The following is a 16,796-nucleotide window of genomic DNA, read 5'->3' as shown; positions in this document are numbered from 1 at the left end:
CAAGAGGGGCGGAATGTGGGCAGGGGTGCGGTGAAGGATAAGGGGAGGGAAACACCACCAAGCAAGCAGCTGCGAAGGAAAACTTGGATAAACCGATGGGAATGCTGAAGAAAAACTCGAATTGATTACGTAGATTTCGAAAAGGCGTTTGATAGAGGGACTTGGGGAAACCTAATAAGTATATTACAGAAAATAGGAATAGATAAGATGAACAGAAGGATAATCTACAACCTGTACAAGTCTCAGACTGTTCGGGTGCGAATGGGTAACGGATAGTACAGGATGGGCAGTGCTAGGAAGAGGTATAAGGCAGGGTTGTCCATTGTCACCGGTGCTGTTCAACGCATATGTAGAGGAAATGATTACAGAGGCATGGGAAGAACTGGAGGTAGGAATTAGAGTCGGTGGGAAATCCGTGAAATCAGTTAGGTTTGCTGATGATCAAGCTCTGATTTGTCAGTCAGCCTAGGGGTTGAAAGCATTGCTCAGTGAATTGTAAATTCAGAGCGACAGGTATGGGATGAGAATCAATATAAATCAAACATTGGTTAAACGATTTTCCAGAAAGGCAAAGGCCAAGGTTAACATTAAAATAAGAGGGCAAAATTTAGAGCACGTGTAACAATTAATGTATCTAGGAAGTTTTTTGGACCAACATGGTCAAAGCGGTATGTACGTAAGGTGAAGAATTGCGCTACGTAAAGAGCCTTGCACAAGAAGGGAGTTGACAGGGACTTTGAGTAAGGATGTTAAGAAAAGGCTCGTCAAAACTTTGATATGGGGCGTGGGGGGTATGTACGGCGCGGAAACATGGTCACTGAAGCAATATGATAGACGTAGATTTGGAGGTTTTCGAAACGTAGGTGTGGAGAAAGACGGAGAAGGTGAAGTGGACCGAAAGGAAAACACGAGGAAATCCTAGGTCTGGTGGGGGAAGAGAGGGGTTTGTTGGGAGAAATCATAAGGAGGCAGGAAAAATGGATGAAAAGCACATTGATCGGCAGTGGGATGTTGAAGACTGTTATAGAGGGGAAAATGCAAGGCAAGAGAGGAAAGGGCAGGAATAGGATAGGGATGTTGGATGGGATGAAAGGAGGAAGGAAGTACGCAGATATGAAGAGGGACTTGTTTTAGAATAAAAGGTTTAGTTGTTTTTTGTTGGGAGACAAGAGTATTGTTTGTTAGCTGGTGTTCATCCAAAACCTACCCTAACCGGTATATTACATATACAAATAATATAAGTAGACTACACACGTACCAATAAAGCAGACTGGGCACATAAGATTTTAGGAATTCCTTTGTCATGCAAAGACTATTATTCTATTAAAACTCCTTCTCTATACAGAGCTTGATTCAATATCCTAACGCTGCGGTTCATTCCAATTACTTTTGTCAGGACGTATCATCACGTTACACACGAAGTTGTCCTTATTTCTATCTCCTCGCCCTTCCATATCTCTTTCTTCATAATAAATTTCGATATTACCATCCCAAAGACTTTCACTGGGCGTTTAATGCAGTGGTTCCTAACGGTTCGGTCAGCTACGACCTTTCCTAAATGCTAGTACCCAAGGGTTATATTGCCGTAAGGATAAATGTTCAACAAAACTAGGTGATAATGCTCCAATTGTAAGAAAATGAACAGGAAAAATTTCGACAAGTCAACCAGAAACAGCGAAGACAAGAGCTTTATTTCAATATAAATACGAGGTAACTGCATGCGACCATCACCATAATAGTTGGAGGCACCTTGGAGCATTATCTAAGAATTACATTGCTTACGACAAAGGTAATGCTTATTAATATAAAATCATGAGATCCTCATGAATCAAAGACACGAATGAAAGCCAAAAGAATTTTACATGATTAAAATATTGCATGTGGTTTAATTAACTCTCTTAGGCGTGGTTTGCGGGGTAATATGTAAAAATAACTTCATGTATAATTATATTTGCCCTCCCCACAGACTATAACCTTGAAGTGGTGAAAGGGCTGGCGTGTTCCTATGACCCTAGAGCTTTGCTTGCGGGAGCAATGGTTGTTCCCTAGCTGGGCCATTCACGCCCGGGAGGTCGAAGAGTAGGGGACCAGACGAAAGGTAGTCTGTCCCTCATTTCGGCGGCTGCAAAGGTGCCTGGCCCCAGTGGGCCGTAGCTTAGGGATGTCACTTTGAAAATATTACTGAGGAAGGCACCGTGAAACCAACTCATCTATTTGATTATTACATGGTCACAGATCGGGTTTTATTTGGGCGATAGTTGGTTAGAGTAACTAAGAATAAGGGAAACTAAGGCCTTCCACAGATCTTGCCTACTCCTTTGACGAGCCCTCAACGAAACAAGCCGTAATTAACTTCAATCACACGACTAAAACCCTGTGTCCCGGCACCCAGCATGGCGACTTCCTTTTCCAGATCTATCGATATGGCAATCGATTGATCTGGCTCCGGGAGTCACATCCCGGTAACGTCAAACAACCTTCCTCAGCGTAAATACTGCTACTGGAGATCACCTCCCGTCGCTTCGATCCCCGCTAGCGACTCCTGGGAGCAAAGAGCCCTTCTAAGCCTGCAACGGCCAGCGATGGCCTCACGACGTGGACAGCACAGCGGCGATATAGGGTACGTAAAAAGTTTCGAAGCTCCTCTTACGCAACGTCATCATAATCAATATATGATACCAAGATGAATGATGTTTGGACAAGCTAACAAAAAAATACGATTTATAAGGAGAGAACTGAGTAAATGTGATGAAAAGGTCAAAGAGAAATGTTATCTTTCGCTGGTTAGGTCTCATTTGGAATATTCTGCTCGTATCTGGAATCCTCATGAAGTTGGATTTATTGCCGCATTGGATTGCATGCAGCCTAGAGGAGCTAGTATGTAAAACGTTGCTATGATACACTTAAGAGCGTAACAAAAATATTTAGAATCACTCACGGATCGAAGGTTAAATTACCGATTAAGTCTCTTGCATACATTCGAAGGATTTCTATGGAGCAGTGATGTTGAAAATGTGTTATTATCCCCATCGTACTACGGTAGGAGAGATCATGCCAATAAAATGAGAGAGATTAAGAGTAGAACAGAAAGATTTAAGATGTCATTTTTTACGAACGATAAGGGATCATCATAACATTGACCGACCGCGATAGGGTTCACATTCGGGTCAAAATTAATCTGTTGAGTTTTCACCCCCTGCCACACACCCTAGCGGTGGCCTGCAGGGTACTGAAATATCAATCTAACATTCTAACAACATTGGTTGTCAATCTAACATAAATAGGCCTAATTTATCAAGTCGTTCCCGCATGATTTGAATAAATCATTTCTTTTAATAGTCTTTCCTGTAAGGACGTCCTTTCTTGAGATTAATTTTGTTCGAGCGCATGACCGAACTGATATTTGGGTACAGGTGTAATGATTGTGATGGTGCATTCAACGCTTGTGACCTAACACCCCCCGCCACACACCCTTTCGGCGACTAGCAGGGTATTTAGTTTCTGTAGACGTTATTCCACATCTTAATATAGGATAATGATAAAATATGAAATACTACAAAATTTTCTTTCTCTGATTTTCTCTCTTTCTCTTCCATCATGCATTCTGAACTCTTCCCACAAAGTCAAGAGTCCGTCCACATTGCGTAGTTTAAGGCGTGATGTTGAGGAATTCGAACATAATAATTAACAAATAGTATCACCTTTCCACTAGATATTTATTGAAACCACGACCGGCTTCGATGTACCACAACATCTTCGAAGATGATGTAGTTCATTGAAACCGATCGTGGTTTGAATAAATATCTAGAGGAAAAGTGATACCGTAATTCTTCCATATCATTCTTCAGAATTCTTCATTGTTGCAATTACGTTTACTATATCTCCAATGTTTTCTTAAATATTTTAAGAATTTTGGGGCCCGAATTTTTTTTCTAATTGCAAACAAACACATTTCAAAGGACCTAATGTGAAAACTTTAATCTTCGGATCATAAATAAAAACCTTGACAAATGACAACCATCACTTCAAGCTCAACTCTCAAGAAAATACTTCATATTTAGACGAGGAAGATTAGTTCTTAAAATTCAAATATACTAGCAAAGGAGTGGGAAAAAATAATTCGAATTCAAGTCATAAGCCAACAGAAACGCGAACAGAAACACATACCATAATACACAGAACTAGGCTAGCTACTCGAATGATTAAATGACCTTCTTAAGGTACAACACTTACTTGCATTGATCAACTCCAGTTTAACGGATGTTTTCATTAGCAAGTACATATTGCGAAGACACCACTAATGGGGGTGTGCTCGATGAATGATAGTGTCAAAAAGTGTATTTCGCACAAATATTTGCTTTTTGCACACAATGCAATCAATGTTGCAAATTAAAAACCTTACAGTTAATCAACAATTAAAAATTGATTTTCCATTTCTACAAAATAATATCATGATTGCATTCCTGAAGATTTTCTTCCTTGACTTTTCTTTCAACCAAAATCGATAAAGTAATCTTCAATCTGATTACAAACATTTGGTCAGATTAAACGTAATAAAAAGTACTCTATAGCAGTAATAGAAAAGTAATGTAATCATTAATCATGATTAATTGCTTTCCAATTTAATCGGTAATTAATTAGTTTTTACTTTAATGCTCTCAGTACCAGCAGTAAATATGACGAGATAAAGGGGTTTGGCGACATATGAGATAAATACGACTAAAAGTAGTTGTGCCTTTGATGACTATTTTTATTGACGTTCATAAAAACTGCAAGGATCCTGGTAATTTTCTCCAAGCACAAATGTGCATCGATAAAAGTGAATAGAAGCTTAAAAAAGGGCCGAACGACACTTACAGCGGTGAATTCAGATACATCGTTGGAGATATTCTTCTTCCTTTAGATCACTCACAGGAACAGGTAAAATTGTCACGTGGACTCAGAGGAGAATCTGAAAGTTTTGGGCATTGCGACATGAGCGTTGCGTATTAATGCTCTCAAGCCTCAATGCTCTAATTTGAGTTCATGATTAGGGTACGCAATAACGCCGACATTAAGAAGAACTCGAGAAGCCAATTGTCAACACCTCAGCCGACTACATAGCCGATCATTGACGCGACGAGTTGGATGGCTGCGCTGCCGTCCCTGGGGTGGGTCGCCAGAGACACGGACGAGGGGAAGAGGAGAGTTTGCCGTGCGCGGGCGTGGGGAGGGGGTTGGTGGGGTCTGCGGCGGGCCGTGGGCGTTGGTGGAGAAGAGACCACGAAGAAGGGGCGACGCAACAATGCGAATATCGGCGCGGTGGTGCCCTTCACGGCCGATATAGCATTTAGACTAAATCTAAAACGCTCGGAAGCTCAAGAATAATACTAATCGCTTTAATTGCAGAATGACTTGTGCAAAATTTGCTTCCCCCGGGGCAGTGCCACCAATGGGGTCAAAGCTCACCATCCTCGTTAAAGACCACGAATTTCCCGTAACAATTCATACTCAAATAATGCAATTACGAATCTTCAATATCGAAATGCAATTTTCATAATGCTATTGGTTCCATTTAAATAAAAAAAACCCTTTCCAAACGGTGCATAGAGTAACTTCGGAAATGGCGGGAAGCATATGCTTTGCTATCGCTTACCCTTTTTTAATGTCACTCGGTTAGGCTAAAGCAATAAAATTTCATCGCAAAAATTAGTTCAGAATGTGTACAAATAACAGTTAAATAAAAATATACTCGATTCAATCTTGTTAATTACGGAATGAGTCCACGTTTTGAGCAATTTTCTTCTTCGACTTATTCCATGGGCGTGCCTGGATTCCGGAATTGGGGGATGTTCTGAAGGTAGTTTATTAATAACTAGATAAAATTGAACAAGGAAAAAACTGGGATGACCAAATTGTCATTGATTTTATTTCAGAAAATACAAAAAAATGGAGCGCTCCGCGTTAGATTTTACGAGTGACAAACTACGATAAGTCTTCTGGAATATCGATTTCGAATGCTTTTTTGTTTTCGCTAGAAAATACAGCAAGAAATTGATTCATTGGTTACTAGTAGTATCACGGTATAAGTGCTACGACAACCGTGGATTAACGTGGATACGAGCGCATCGTTCATACATTTTTATGAGCTTCAATTTCGAAAAGCTGCGCTCTTCACTTGCAGTAGTTCCTGGTGCCATGAGGAGGACTCTCAACGCCACCCATATGCGTGAGGAAAAACGTCCATTGTGTTCATGTTTTCTTAATTAAGCAAGAGTTCTCGCAATTCGCCAACGTAACACGCGAAAACTTGTATAACTGTAAAAGATCTTCCCATAACCCTCCTCCATTCATGTTCGAATTATCTCCACCTGTAAGAACACGGTGAGGGCCCATGCAGAGAGCCCCCATGACTTGAAGTACCCAGAACAAGATGCCATCCAGAGATCACCAATTAACATTTTCTACAGCAGTATCGCTTTCTGTCTCCGAGAGAGAGAGAGATGCGAAGTGAGGGGCTTTCGTAAACGTCATCCCTTCAGCTTGGATAGCAATGGATTAGTCAATGAGGGAGATTAACAGCAGAACTTTGCATGGGTTCCCGTCTTTAAATTGTGTCTGACTTTTCGAGGCCCTGAATCGTGTTTTGGGAAGGAACACACTCGTCCCGCACCTTGGTTAGATTTTGAACGGACGGGGAAAGTAAGAAACACTGTGCTCGCCGTCCACGGAGAATGCGGAGTGGTTGGTCAGATGAAGTTTTCAATCTAGCATACAACCGATCGCAATACTAACTAAATTCCAGCTATAAATTAGGAAGGGGTGGAAATTAGTTTTTGAGGCTGTCTATGTCCACGTACCATTACGTAGTAAGACATCATCTGCGGAAAACAGTTTTTAATTGGACATTGTCGTCGCCATTAATAGAATCTCGGCCAAAGTAAAACAAACTTTTTCAAATTGTTCACCATTCTAAATTTTTGGTTAGTTGGGAATATAAATAATTATTTTTATAATATCTCGTGATATGACTATCGCACCACTTGGACGACGTTACGTAACTTCTGGCTCGAGAATCGTCACACGACATGACGTCACTATATTTTGTTATGTAACTTCATACACGTACCGATTGTCGATTGAAAATCGAAGAGTGTCTTTAGCTTCAGTTACGTAACTTTCTACTGATAAATTTACTCCGGTTGCGGACGGAGTTTTTAATCCGCGAAGTCGACTGCCAGCAGACCATAATGTCGCCGAATCGATCGATGAATTGACATATTAATAATTATTGATATTCTACCAGTTAAGGTTGGTTTGGATGGACACAGCCTCAACAATTACACAAAAATACTTTCACTGGCCTCTCCTAACAAAAAGCGCAACCTGAAAACGGACACCACAGTTAGCCACTGGTCAATTGCACATACATCCTTTCTCCCTTCATTCCGTACAACATCACTACTCTAGTATTCCCTCCAATTCTTCGTTTACCCAACATTATCCCCTCTACCACTGTCTTCAACATCCTATCGCCAATCAAAACGCCGTGGGTCCATATCCCATGCCTCCTATTATGGCCGACGCGTTGCTTCCCAATGTGATGGTTTTTCCTCTGTAACTTCTCTAAAATCCCTCAGCAAGATTCGCTGCAGAGGGCCGATGCAATAAATACAGAGGCACACAGCCATTACAGGACAAAATACACTACTCGGATAATAATTACGGACAACGTTACGTGTGTTGACTAGTTCCCCAATAGGAATACTATCTGCAAAATTAAGGAGTTAGTTAACTAGAATTATAAACTCCCGACCGTTTTCCAAAAAGGAATGACTATTAATTTGCTATTTCGTGGAATCATGATTGAATTGAGGGCTTTTTATAAGGGAATTTGATTTTATCGCATATACCTAAAGGCATGTTATCAAACGCACACAGGTATCCATAGTAGATCAAGACACTGTAACAAAAATCAGTCTTTTTATTGGTAACGACAATTACACGTATATGTAGTCAAAGGTTTGAATCCCTAATTCAAAACATATAAATCGAACTCGGTCTGCATCAAATATTACTAACAGGCATCGAGATTGTTTGCTGAAGGATCCTGAAATAAATTCTAAAATCCAACAAAGAGTTAATCAAAATTCAACAAGCCAAGTGCGAAGAATACACTACTGCTGTCACATCATTACACGTATCATCTTATGTCGTCATGAAGAAGAAAAGCGATTCATAACTGCTTTCATTACTTGTTCCTTCAGCATACTGCCAATATTCGTGTGTCAACATTTTAATCTATCAGAATTTAAACAAACTGCGAAGAAAATTAGGTCATTAGCGGCACGCGCTGCATCACGCGTGGCGCCCCTCCATTCTCAAAGCGGAGAATCCCTCAATCTCGCACCCAGCCCGCATTGATTCGAGAGGCAGCGCCATCTGAGCTAATTTAGCGAGAAAAAACTACAATCATGGGAACTTAATAAGAAGTCTAGTAGCCAAGATTTTAATCAATGCTCGGCGGAATTCAACTTTCAAAACAAAACACAGTAATGGACTTTATCCTAACTGAATTAAAACCTCAATTAAACACAAATTATTCAACGTAATGATAGTAATAGTCAAGAAAGGTAATTGACCAACAGCCATTCCTTTCAAGAGATAGAGAACGCGTGTTTACCACCAAACTTCGAGGAAAATTTCATACATATTTCTTTTGAAAACTGCGAACAGCATTCTCACGTTTCCATGGGGAAAAATGCGCATATACACCCGCTACTGCTAAACAACCCGGTGCAAATATTCGTGCCATTCATTCTGTGGCTTTCACGGAGTGAGTGAGTTCAATCCGTCTCCTTGGGGAACGAAATATTCTCCTAGCTCCCATGACATGATTGCTGGGGCGGAAGCGAAAGCCGCTCACGTGCACTCCCTCAAGATGAGCCTGCTTGCATGGCGTCGTCAAAAGAGTCCCGAGGGGGCGAACATACGGAATCCTGAGGAAGGGATCGAACCTATGGTAGAATGATCAAAGCGACGAGAGTGGTTGCTAGGGGAGGCGACTGCCAATAAAGATCCTCTTCTGGGGGGCAACAGCAGGGGATGGGGAGGATGAATTTAGGAGCTCGATGATGGAGGCGAGATATCAGAATTGGAAGTAGGGATCGGAATCAATATCATGGTTTGAGATCTCAAATTGGCAGGCCAGTATATCAACCGCCACGCTAATCTGAACATCAAAGGCAGATCATATTCAAAAAAATTTTATTGGTTATATAAAGATAAGAAACGTAAATTTTGCTATTTAATTATTAGGCAGAAGATGACACATTTCATGTAATTGTGAAATGGCTTCACTAAATTGATCATGAAATTATAGCATATCTCTCCCATTCTGAAAGAAATTTTTAAGAATCACATATAGTATATCTCAGCCATCCTATGTCTATTTAGTAGGTGAACCTAAGTGTAACATCATGTCTGTTTACTGATTTTAGGAAATAACCAGAAAAATAGTTTTTTTGTAAGGTGTTTGCATCCTTATCAACTGTTTATACTGCGATCTAAATAATGTATATTTTATCCATCATAGGCCTTCTTTATGATGTATTCATCTGAGGCGTGAAATTGAGCATATGCATTTTCATTGGCCAAACAGTGGAGAACACTGAAATATTTCTATACAGAATGCCCATGACTTTAACATTGGTGGGTGTTAATCTGATTGAACAGTACTGGAAATAGTTAGAAGGGGAGGCGACCAACAGCTGAGTTCATTTGTGCTAGAAGGGATAGGTTGGTAATCTGGTAGAGTTGGATAGTCAAGGAGTGGAAGAAGGGAGGAGAGAAACCCATCATTGGCATTAGCCTATTCTTAATTTTTGACATCAAGGAGTGCACAAATTTAACGTCCTATCCAACAGATGGTATACTCACTTGAAGTGCTCTCCACAGAGTACTACAGGGTCCGTACAATAAGTATCGGGACTGGTTCCAAAAATTAAAATTTATTGCAGTTGTCATTAAAATTACTTAATAATCTTCAAAATATATTCCTCCTGCATCGATACACTTAGTTCGGCGCGTCTGCCACTCGCCAACAGCCCGCTGGAAGTCGGTTCCCGGAATACTGATGAGAGCCTTTGTCGTCGCCGCTTGAACCGCCTCGATGGAGTCGAACAGATATACTTTCAGCTCCTTTTGAGCTATTCTTTGACGTAATAACGTTGCCGAGATAATCTTCATCTTCCTTGACGCAGTCCAAAATTTCTTGCGAAATTTCCACCCGCGACAGTTTTTGTTCCTCGCTAAAGACTTTTTGCACCAGCTTTGGGTACACCTTCCTCATCGCAAGATCCTCTGTTACAATGGTGTGGACGGTTCCGACTGAAAGGCCTCACATATTAGGGCAATGGTTAAACGCCTGTCAGAGTCCAAAACTATTATCACTCTGGCTACCTGAGCATCGGTTCGAGCAGTCGTCGGGCGTCCGACGCGGTGCTCGTCTTCGATGAGCTCCCGGCCTTCCTTTCACATTTTGTGCCACTCAAAAACTCTTGTGCGGCTTAATACCATCAACCTGATAAGCCTGTTTAATGAGCTCAAGGGTCTCCGACGCGGGTTTCCCGAGTTTAACGCAAAACTTCACAGCGTAGCGTTGCTCGACGGTGCGCTCCATGTTGGCGCAACGACTCCACAAACAATCACACGTCACAAAAATCCACCACCTGTCTCAAAGCATGTCCGGAGGAGACTGAGCTAAAGTGCGTCTGAGTGATGGGGGACCCCTGTAAGGAGCCGACCGGTCGGACCCCCATCCACCGCTCTGTTGAGGCTACAGCAAACCAGTCATGATACTTATTGTACGGACCCTGCTGAACTAGGGGTTGTTATGCCAATGATCATTGCAGCCACCACCAGGGTTCGAACCCGGGCCCTCAGGGTCGGGAGCCTGTACATTAGCCACCACCAATCACCCCAGGCAATCATCCCAAACACCCTAGTATTAGTAAACAAATACCATGTTGATAGATATAATCATCTCCTGCCACAAACCCTGGCCGTGACTTTTTGGTACCAGGTAGATAGAGAGCCTCATGAATAGATTTTGCCGCCATAATGAACACTGAATATGAAAAAGTTATCTCTTAAAGAAATAGTTTGACACCATAAAATTATACTGTAGAATTAAAAAAAAACACTTTTAAAGTACTTGGCACTTATAAAGTAAACTTCTTAAGAAATAATCCAAGACTATTGAATTTTGCAGCTGTTTACAACATACAAGGCATCTTCCTCGCAGTCAGCATAAATCATAATATTACTTTGTAAATGATATAATAGCTAGATAAAGGATGTGACAGTTTAAATATCAATCCTGATGTTTTGCCATCCGTGTGTGAAATAAGAAATTTTTCAAAAAACTCAAATAATATCAGAACAGAAAGAAGCCAAATCACACCTCGCCTGTATTAATTTGTGAATATTTACCCTATTAATGCAAAAAATTGGAAGTCTTTACTCCATACCATCTTGGTATGTTGCTCCCCAAACAAACATATTAATTTTCAGATTTATATATCATTAGGATAACCACACACACACACACACACACACACAAATGTGTCGTGAGCATTTTGCGTGTGAGACCAATTGAGCAAGGGGCATTGACTAGAAGATAAATATTATTTCTTGGCATTCAAAGATGACTTTTCACGCTATACAAAAGTATAAACCTTAAACATAGAAAGGATGAACATGAATTGAGACAGGAAAAGTACTCTGAGACGTTTATAATAAATGTTACAGAAAACCAAAGATTTTGCAATTAATGAGGGAGAGCAAACAGGAAGAAAAATCCAGAATGTCGTGACTCCACCGAATAAGCTTCAAAAAAAGAGTTCATTGTGTGTGAAAAAAAATGGAGTTTAATAATGCAAGAACATAATCACCACAGAGTCACTTATGTTTACGTTTATTATGATGTTCTGGGGAAATAATTGAGCAAAGCAATAAGAACTGTGTGATATAGTCCTTTGGAAAGCTTGTGGTCCCAGAGTGCACAGAAGGATGTATGAATGTGGAGAAATTCGGCTAGAGAGGGGTAGATGAAGGGGAGGAGAGAGACTTCAGACAGTCAGGCTTAACAGTGCAGCCAACGGTAGCAGAAGGATTTGTGAACAGCTTTGAAGAAATCTCCCTAGCACACTTGAGAATTACTCGCAGACATCAGATTTTAGCAATTGTACAATTTTCCATGCTACATTAGCGCATATCTCTGAATATTTTAATCCTGTAGGATATTAATAATTTGAAAAGAGTTTTACATTTATTCATTTTTAAATATATGCACATATTTCAGTCAAAACACTTCCTGAATCAGTGTTGCTTTCATAATTTTCTTCTTCATAAATTTTAATTTCATCATGAAAAATGACCATAACAACTTCCTTTTCAATAAATGTTAATAAATGTAACATGCTTGCGCACACTTTTAAGGGGACCATGCTTCCATCTTCCTCCTTTCCACCTTCTTCATAAAATTAAAACTTTATAAATAATCTAACGTGCCAGACTATGCAACGCCTTCCTATTATCTATGTTTGAATCCATGGTAAACTACCAATAAAATCTATCAGTAAAATAAATCTGCTATAAATCTGTATAATTAAATAATCTTAAGCTGAATACTAATATCTTAAATTAATGAATATACATAATATTTATACCTAACCAACAAAAAAACCATCTAAAAATTGAACCAACCTTTTAAATTAAGTAACGATAAAAACTATGAAATATTATATTTTGCTGACTAACAAACTGAAATAAACTCGAATATGATGTTAAAAATACCCTAATAATGAACTATCTAATTACTTAAATAAACCTTAAGCAGTATAACTAAAAACAAAGCTAGCTAACAAAAACATAAAACTAAAGGCTATGGTCAAAAAAGCAGCAAGTTTGGCAACGAGCACATGTGGCCACAGTGAGGGCTCGAGGGAGAAAGAAACTTTCACTCACACCCCCCTCGTATGGATCTTTCTCGGAAAGAATACCCTCTAGGCCCAAAACTCATTTCTGAGTTTTGGCCTTTCAGCCAGGCTATACCCACAGAATCTGCTATTGAGTTTGGCAATGGCTAAGATCCCATATGAATTATAGAATTAAGCAGAATTTAGGGCATATCCAGATGTTTGGCAGGAAGGCTCATGCTTACATTCTGGGTGAGAAGAGGTCCAAATGGGATCCTTGTGCTCAGAAAGGAGCTGCGTTATGATGCAGCAAATGTACTAAAGGTTACAATCCTCATAAGAAAGACAAATAAGGCCATCATCTTGTGTATTGTGGCAATTGATGAAGGAAACAAACAAGGCTCAATGGAATTTGTCAAAGCATTTCTCGAGTAAAAGAAGCATATGGAACCACAGGAGCCACAAGAAGATGTGAAACTCATAGAATGAAGGAAGGTGTTTGGTGAGCGAACAAGGAAGAATTACTACATTACCTGGGAATTATCATGCAATTAAGGTGTCGCACACAGGAGAATATCATTCATGCATGATGAATATAAATGCTAAATGTCAATTATGAGCAGGAGCAACATGTTAACAAAAATGGCTGAATGTTATTAAAAATCTCTCTTTTAGGAAGTTGGTATAAAAAGTGAAAGCGTTATTATGCCACAGAACATTTCATTAGGAACCATATTTAAAGCCTTATGCCATCAACCCAAAAATGTGCACATGGCATCAAAAATAAAGTATAGTATTGATTATCTCCTATACATACATTAATTCTACCTACATACATACACCATTAAGCATAAGCACATTAATCAACCCGAAGTTTGGTTTGGTAGGTGATGGTAGAGCTCACCCAATACTAAGCCCAAAGGCATGTGAATATCATACATCAGGGTAGGGGGACCAGTTGCTTTCCCTGTTCCAGCTATGGTTTCCTAGGAAGATCTTATACCCACAATATTACACTGGGGTGGAGCTGGGGGTCCCTGAGTGGCATGCCTGATTATTGAGCCCAGGCCCTTCAGTGCAATAATCTACACCGCACTGCAGCATCCCCAAATACATGAGCATCAAAATCAAATTTTTTTAATGTAAAGGACATTAAGATTCGGGCCATACTTATACATTAAATGGTTTAATATGTAATGAGCCAATTTTTAAAGTTAAAAACTACACAAAATGCTTACCGGTACCAAATTTTGGGTGTCATCAATGGAACCACGAGGTGATCCAGATGGCCCCTGTTTAGAAGAAGCATTTCAATTAGTTGACAGAGAGCTGCAAAAATATTTTTAAAATCACTCAATAGCTTTAAAGGACGGCCTTTAAAAATATGGCATAGCAATATTTCAAAGTTCAAATGATAACTTTTGAGAAGAAGAGGATCATCTCTTACTATGTGGTATTTACAGAAGATAAAGCTTCACTATGTGTGAAGTATAGAATATAATATTCCACCAAATAAACAATTAGACATGGAATGAGGAAGTTAAACTATCATAATAATATTAATAAATTAGTAGCCATAACAGTTGTTGGCCAGCAAAAAGTTTAAGTTAAAGAATAAAAAAAGCATAGACAAATAGAGTATCAAATAAAACAAAAACCATGGAATTACATTATATCTGAAGGATGAAATCGTCCACAAAAACAAGACTAGAAGGAATGAGGTGGGGCCTAGCAGGTTAAGACACTTCTGAGGCACCATAAGGGAAAAGTTAAATTAGAAAAGAGTAAGGACCAAATTAATGCTGGTTTTAGGGAATCTCTTCACTGAATGCAGTTACTGCAAAACTAGCTTCCATTTCCCCCAACATACTCTAAACATCTATTTGCCCTTCTTGCCTTAAAATTTCAATCATCTATGCCTAAACAAAGTGTTTATTTATTACTTAATTATATATATATATATATATATATATATATATATATATATATATATATATATATATGTAGTCAGGCAACGTACATGTGAACATTGGATCCCAAGGAGAAGGAGCCAAGATGTTGTTCTAATAAGCATTACCTCACCACATCTCACCAAAACTTATTTGATGCTACATGGCCCTAAGCGTATGCAGCAATTGGGCAGCATTTCAAGAACAAAACACCCCACTCGAGCTATTTGGACCAACTACAGATTGTATAGTATATTAAAAGGTAGATTCAAACATATCCCTCAACCTTATGTATTCCAAATGCACTCTAAACATCAAAGATGATGCTGAAATTATTTTTTTTTATTTCTAATAAATATTGGAAAATTGTCTTCTTATGATCACAATGAGAATACATTCATTCCAAAATCATTTCATAGAAATTATATGCTTTGGGATAGTGATGAAGTATCATTTAAGAAAACGAATTTTTAAAATTTGAATGTAGGTACCACAAGCAACTTGACGAAAGGATACTTATATGCAATTTAGGGTATAAAAATGAGAAAGCTGTGGAAATGCTCACAAAAATAAAAAAAAACATTTCTAGAAAACTAACAGAATCCAGTAGGAAGCATAATATTCAGGAATACAAGATCATAGATGTCCAACTAAATCCAGCTAGATCTCGCTAGATGCAGCAGGATCCAGCAAGAATCTGGATGGATACTGAAATAATATAGTACTGTCCTAGATACCAACCACAAGCAGTTTAGCAGCATTCAGAGGGGCGCGAAATCCCTGCATAATCCGGTCTGATCCTATTACATCAAGTTTACTAGAGCAAGTTGCTATAGTAATTATCTTAATTCGCTTTTATATTTTGCCTGATCATTAATAATAATAAATAACATTTTTTTCTATATAAGTCTCCGGCGAAATCTTTAATACACTGAATAGAGAGCATGCGTTTCAGTCAGAACAAAATCCTAGGAAAACAATATTTATAGAACTACAATCATTGACCGTGGAGTTATAAAAAAAATCGGAGGTTATTTTAAAAACAGAATTGTTCCAACATTCGTTTGAAAAACTTAAAAGACTACAAAAAGTTCATAAATACCGAGGACAATTCTTCTCGCGTGTCATACAAGTCATATAATGTATTGTTTAACTCATGTTCACACTTAGGCAAAATCAAATGCTTAATTCGCGCGGCATTAACATAAGAGCGGCGCCAATACGTATTTCCCCTTAGTTCATTTAATTTCATCCTAAATCTTTATTTCAAGACCCTGGCATGAAAGCCGGTCGCATTCCAACTACCGAGAATTGATCAAATTCCAACGCCTACACATTCCAAAATTCATCAAATGACATTCCAGCGACAGCTGACCGAGATACCAGTTCGGGGTTACCGATCGATCGAGAAGTTGAACCCGTCAGGATAGCCGGCCGAAAGCACTCACCCGGGCGAACGATAAACATATGGTATCCCAAATTCACATCAGGAACATAAGACAAAATCTTCCGACGATAATACGTAATTCCAGGACAGAATGCCAATCACAAACAATGAAAACTACGGATGACAACACATCCTTAATCACATTTAGGCTTGGATATATTATACGATCATAAAATAAAAATGATTGAATATCACGACATTAGTTGTAATATATAGACAAAACCGTGGACCGTTAACTAGAGCATTATCAAAATTCTACTAACCTGTTGATCCACAGGTGACTGAACATGTCCTAGAATATAACTTTTCTCGTCTACTGGAGAATGTTTCGGAGAGGTAGCAGCCATTTTTCACTTTTTAGGTACACCAACACCAATTTAAGAAAACAGTCTTTTACTCTAGCATGTACATTTGACACGGTTCCCCCTGCGTAACGTCTTC

The 16,796-nt window shown here is 39.2% G+C and overlaps 1 protein-coding gene across 1 annotated transcript in view; it reads right to left on the bottom strand.

Annotated features, from left to right (window-relative positions):
- The window catches only part of LOC139686421 (putative sodium-coupled neutral amino acid transporter 11), a 50,190-nt gene extending 33,396 nt beyond the window's left edge, over positions 1-16,794 (bottom strand). Inside the window, exons 1-2 of the mRNA XM_071583611.1 lie at positions 16,619-16,794; positions 14,198-14,251 (exon numbers count right to left, since the gene is read on the bottom strand). Coding sequence (XP_071439712.1) covers positions 14,198-14,251; positions 16,619-16,702 — 138 coding nt within the window. The 5' untranslated portion in view covers positions 16,703-16,794. The remainder of the gene's footprint in view (positions 1-14,197; positions 14,252-16,618) is intronic.
- Positions 16,795-16,796: the final 2 nt, after the last annotated feature.

Source organism: Hetaerina americana, unplaced genomic scaffold (genome assembly GCF_022747635.1).
Source record: "Hetaerina americana unplaced genomic scaffold, ioHetAmer1.1.p SCAF_14, whole genome shotgun sequence".
Classification (NCBI taxonomy): domain Eukaryota; kingdom Metazoa; phylum Arthropoda; class Insecta; order Odonata; family Calopterygidae; genus Hetaerina; species Hetaerina americana.
The sequence above is the reverse complement of the archived record's forward strand: the minus strand, read 5'-3'. Positions and strand labels throughout refer to the sequence as shown.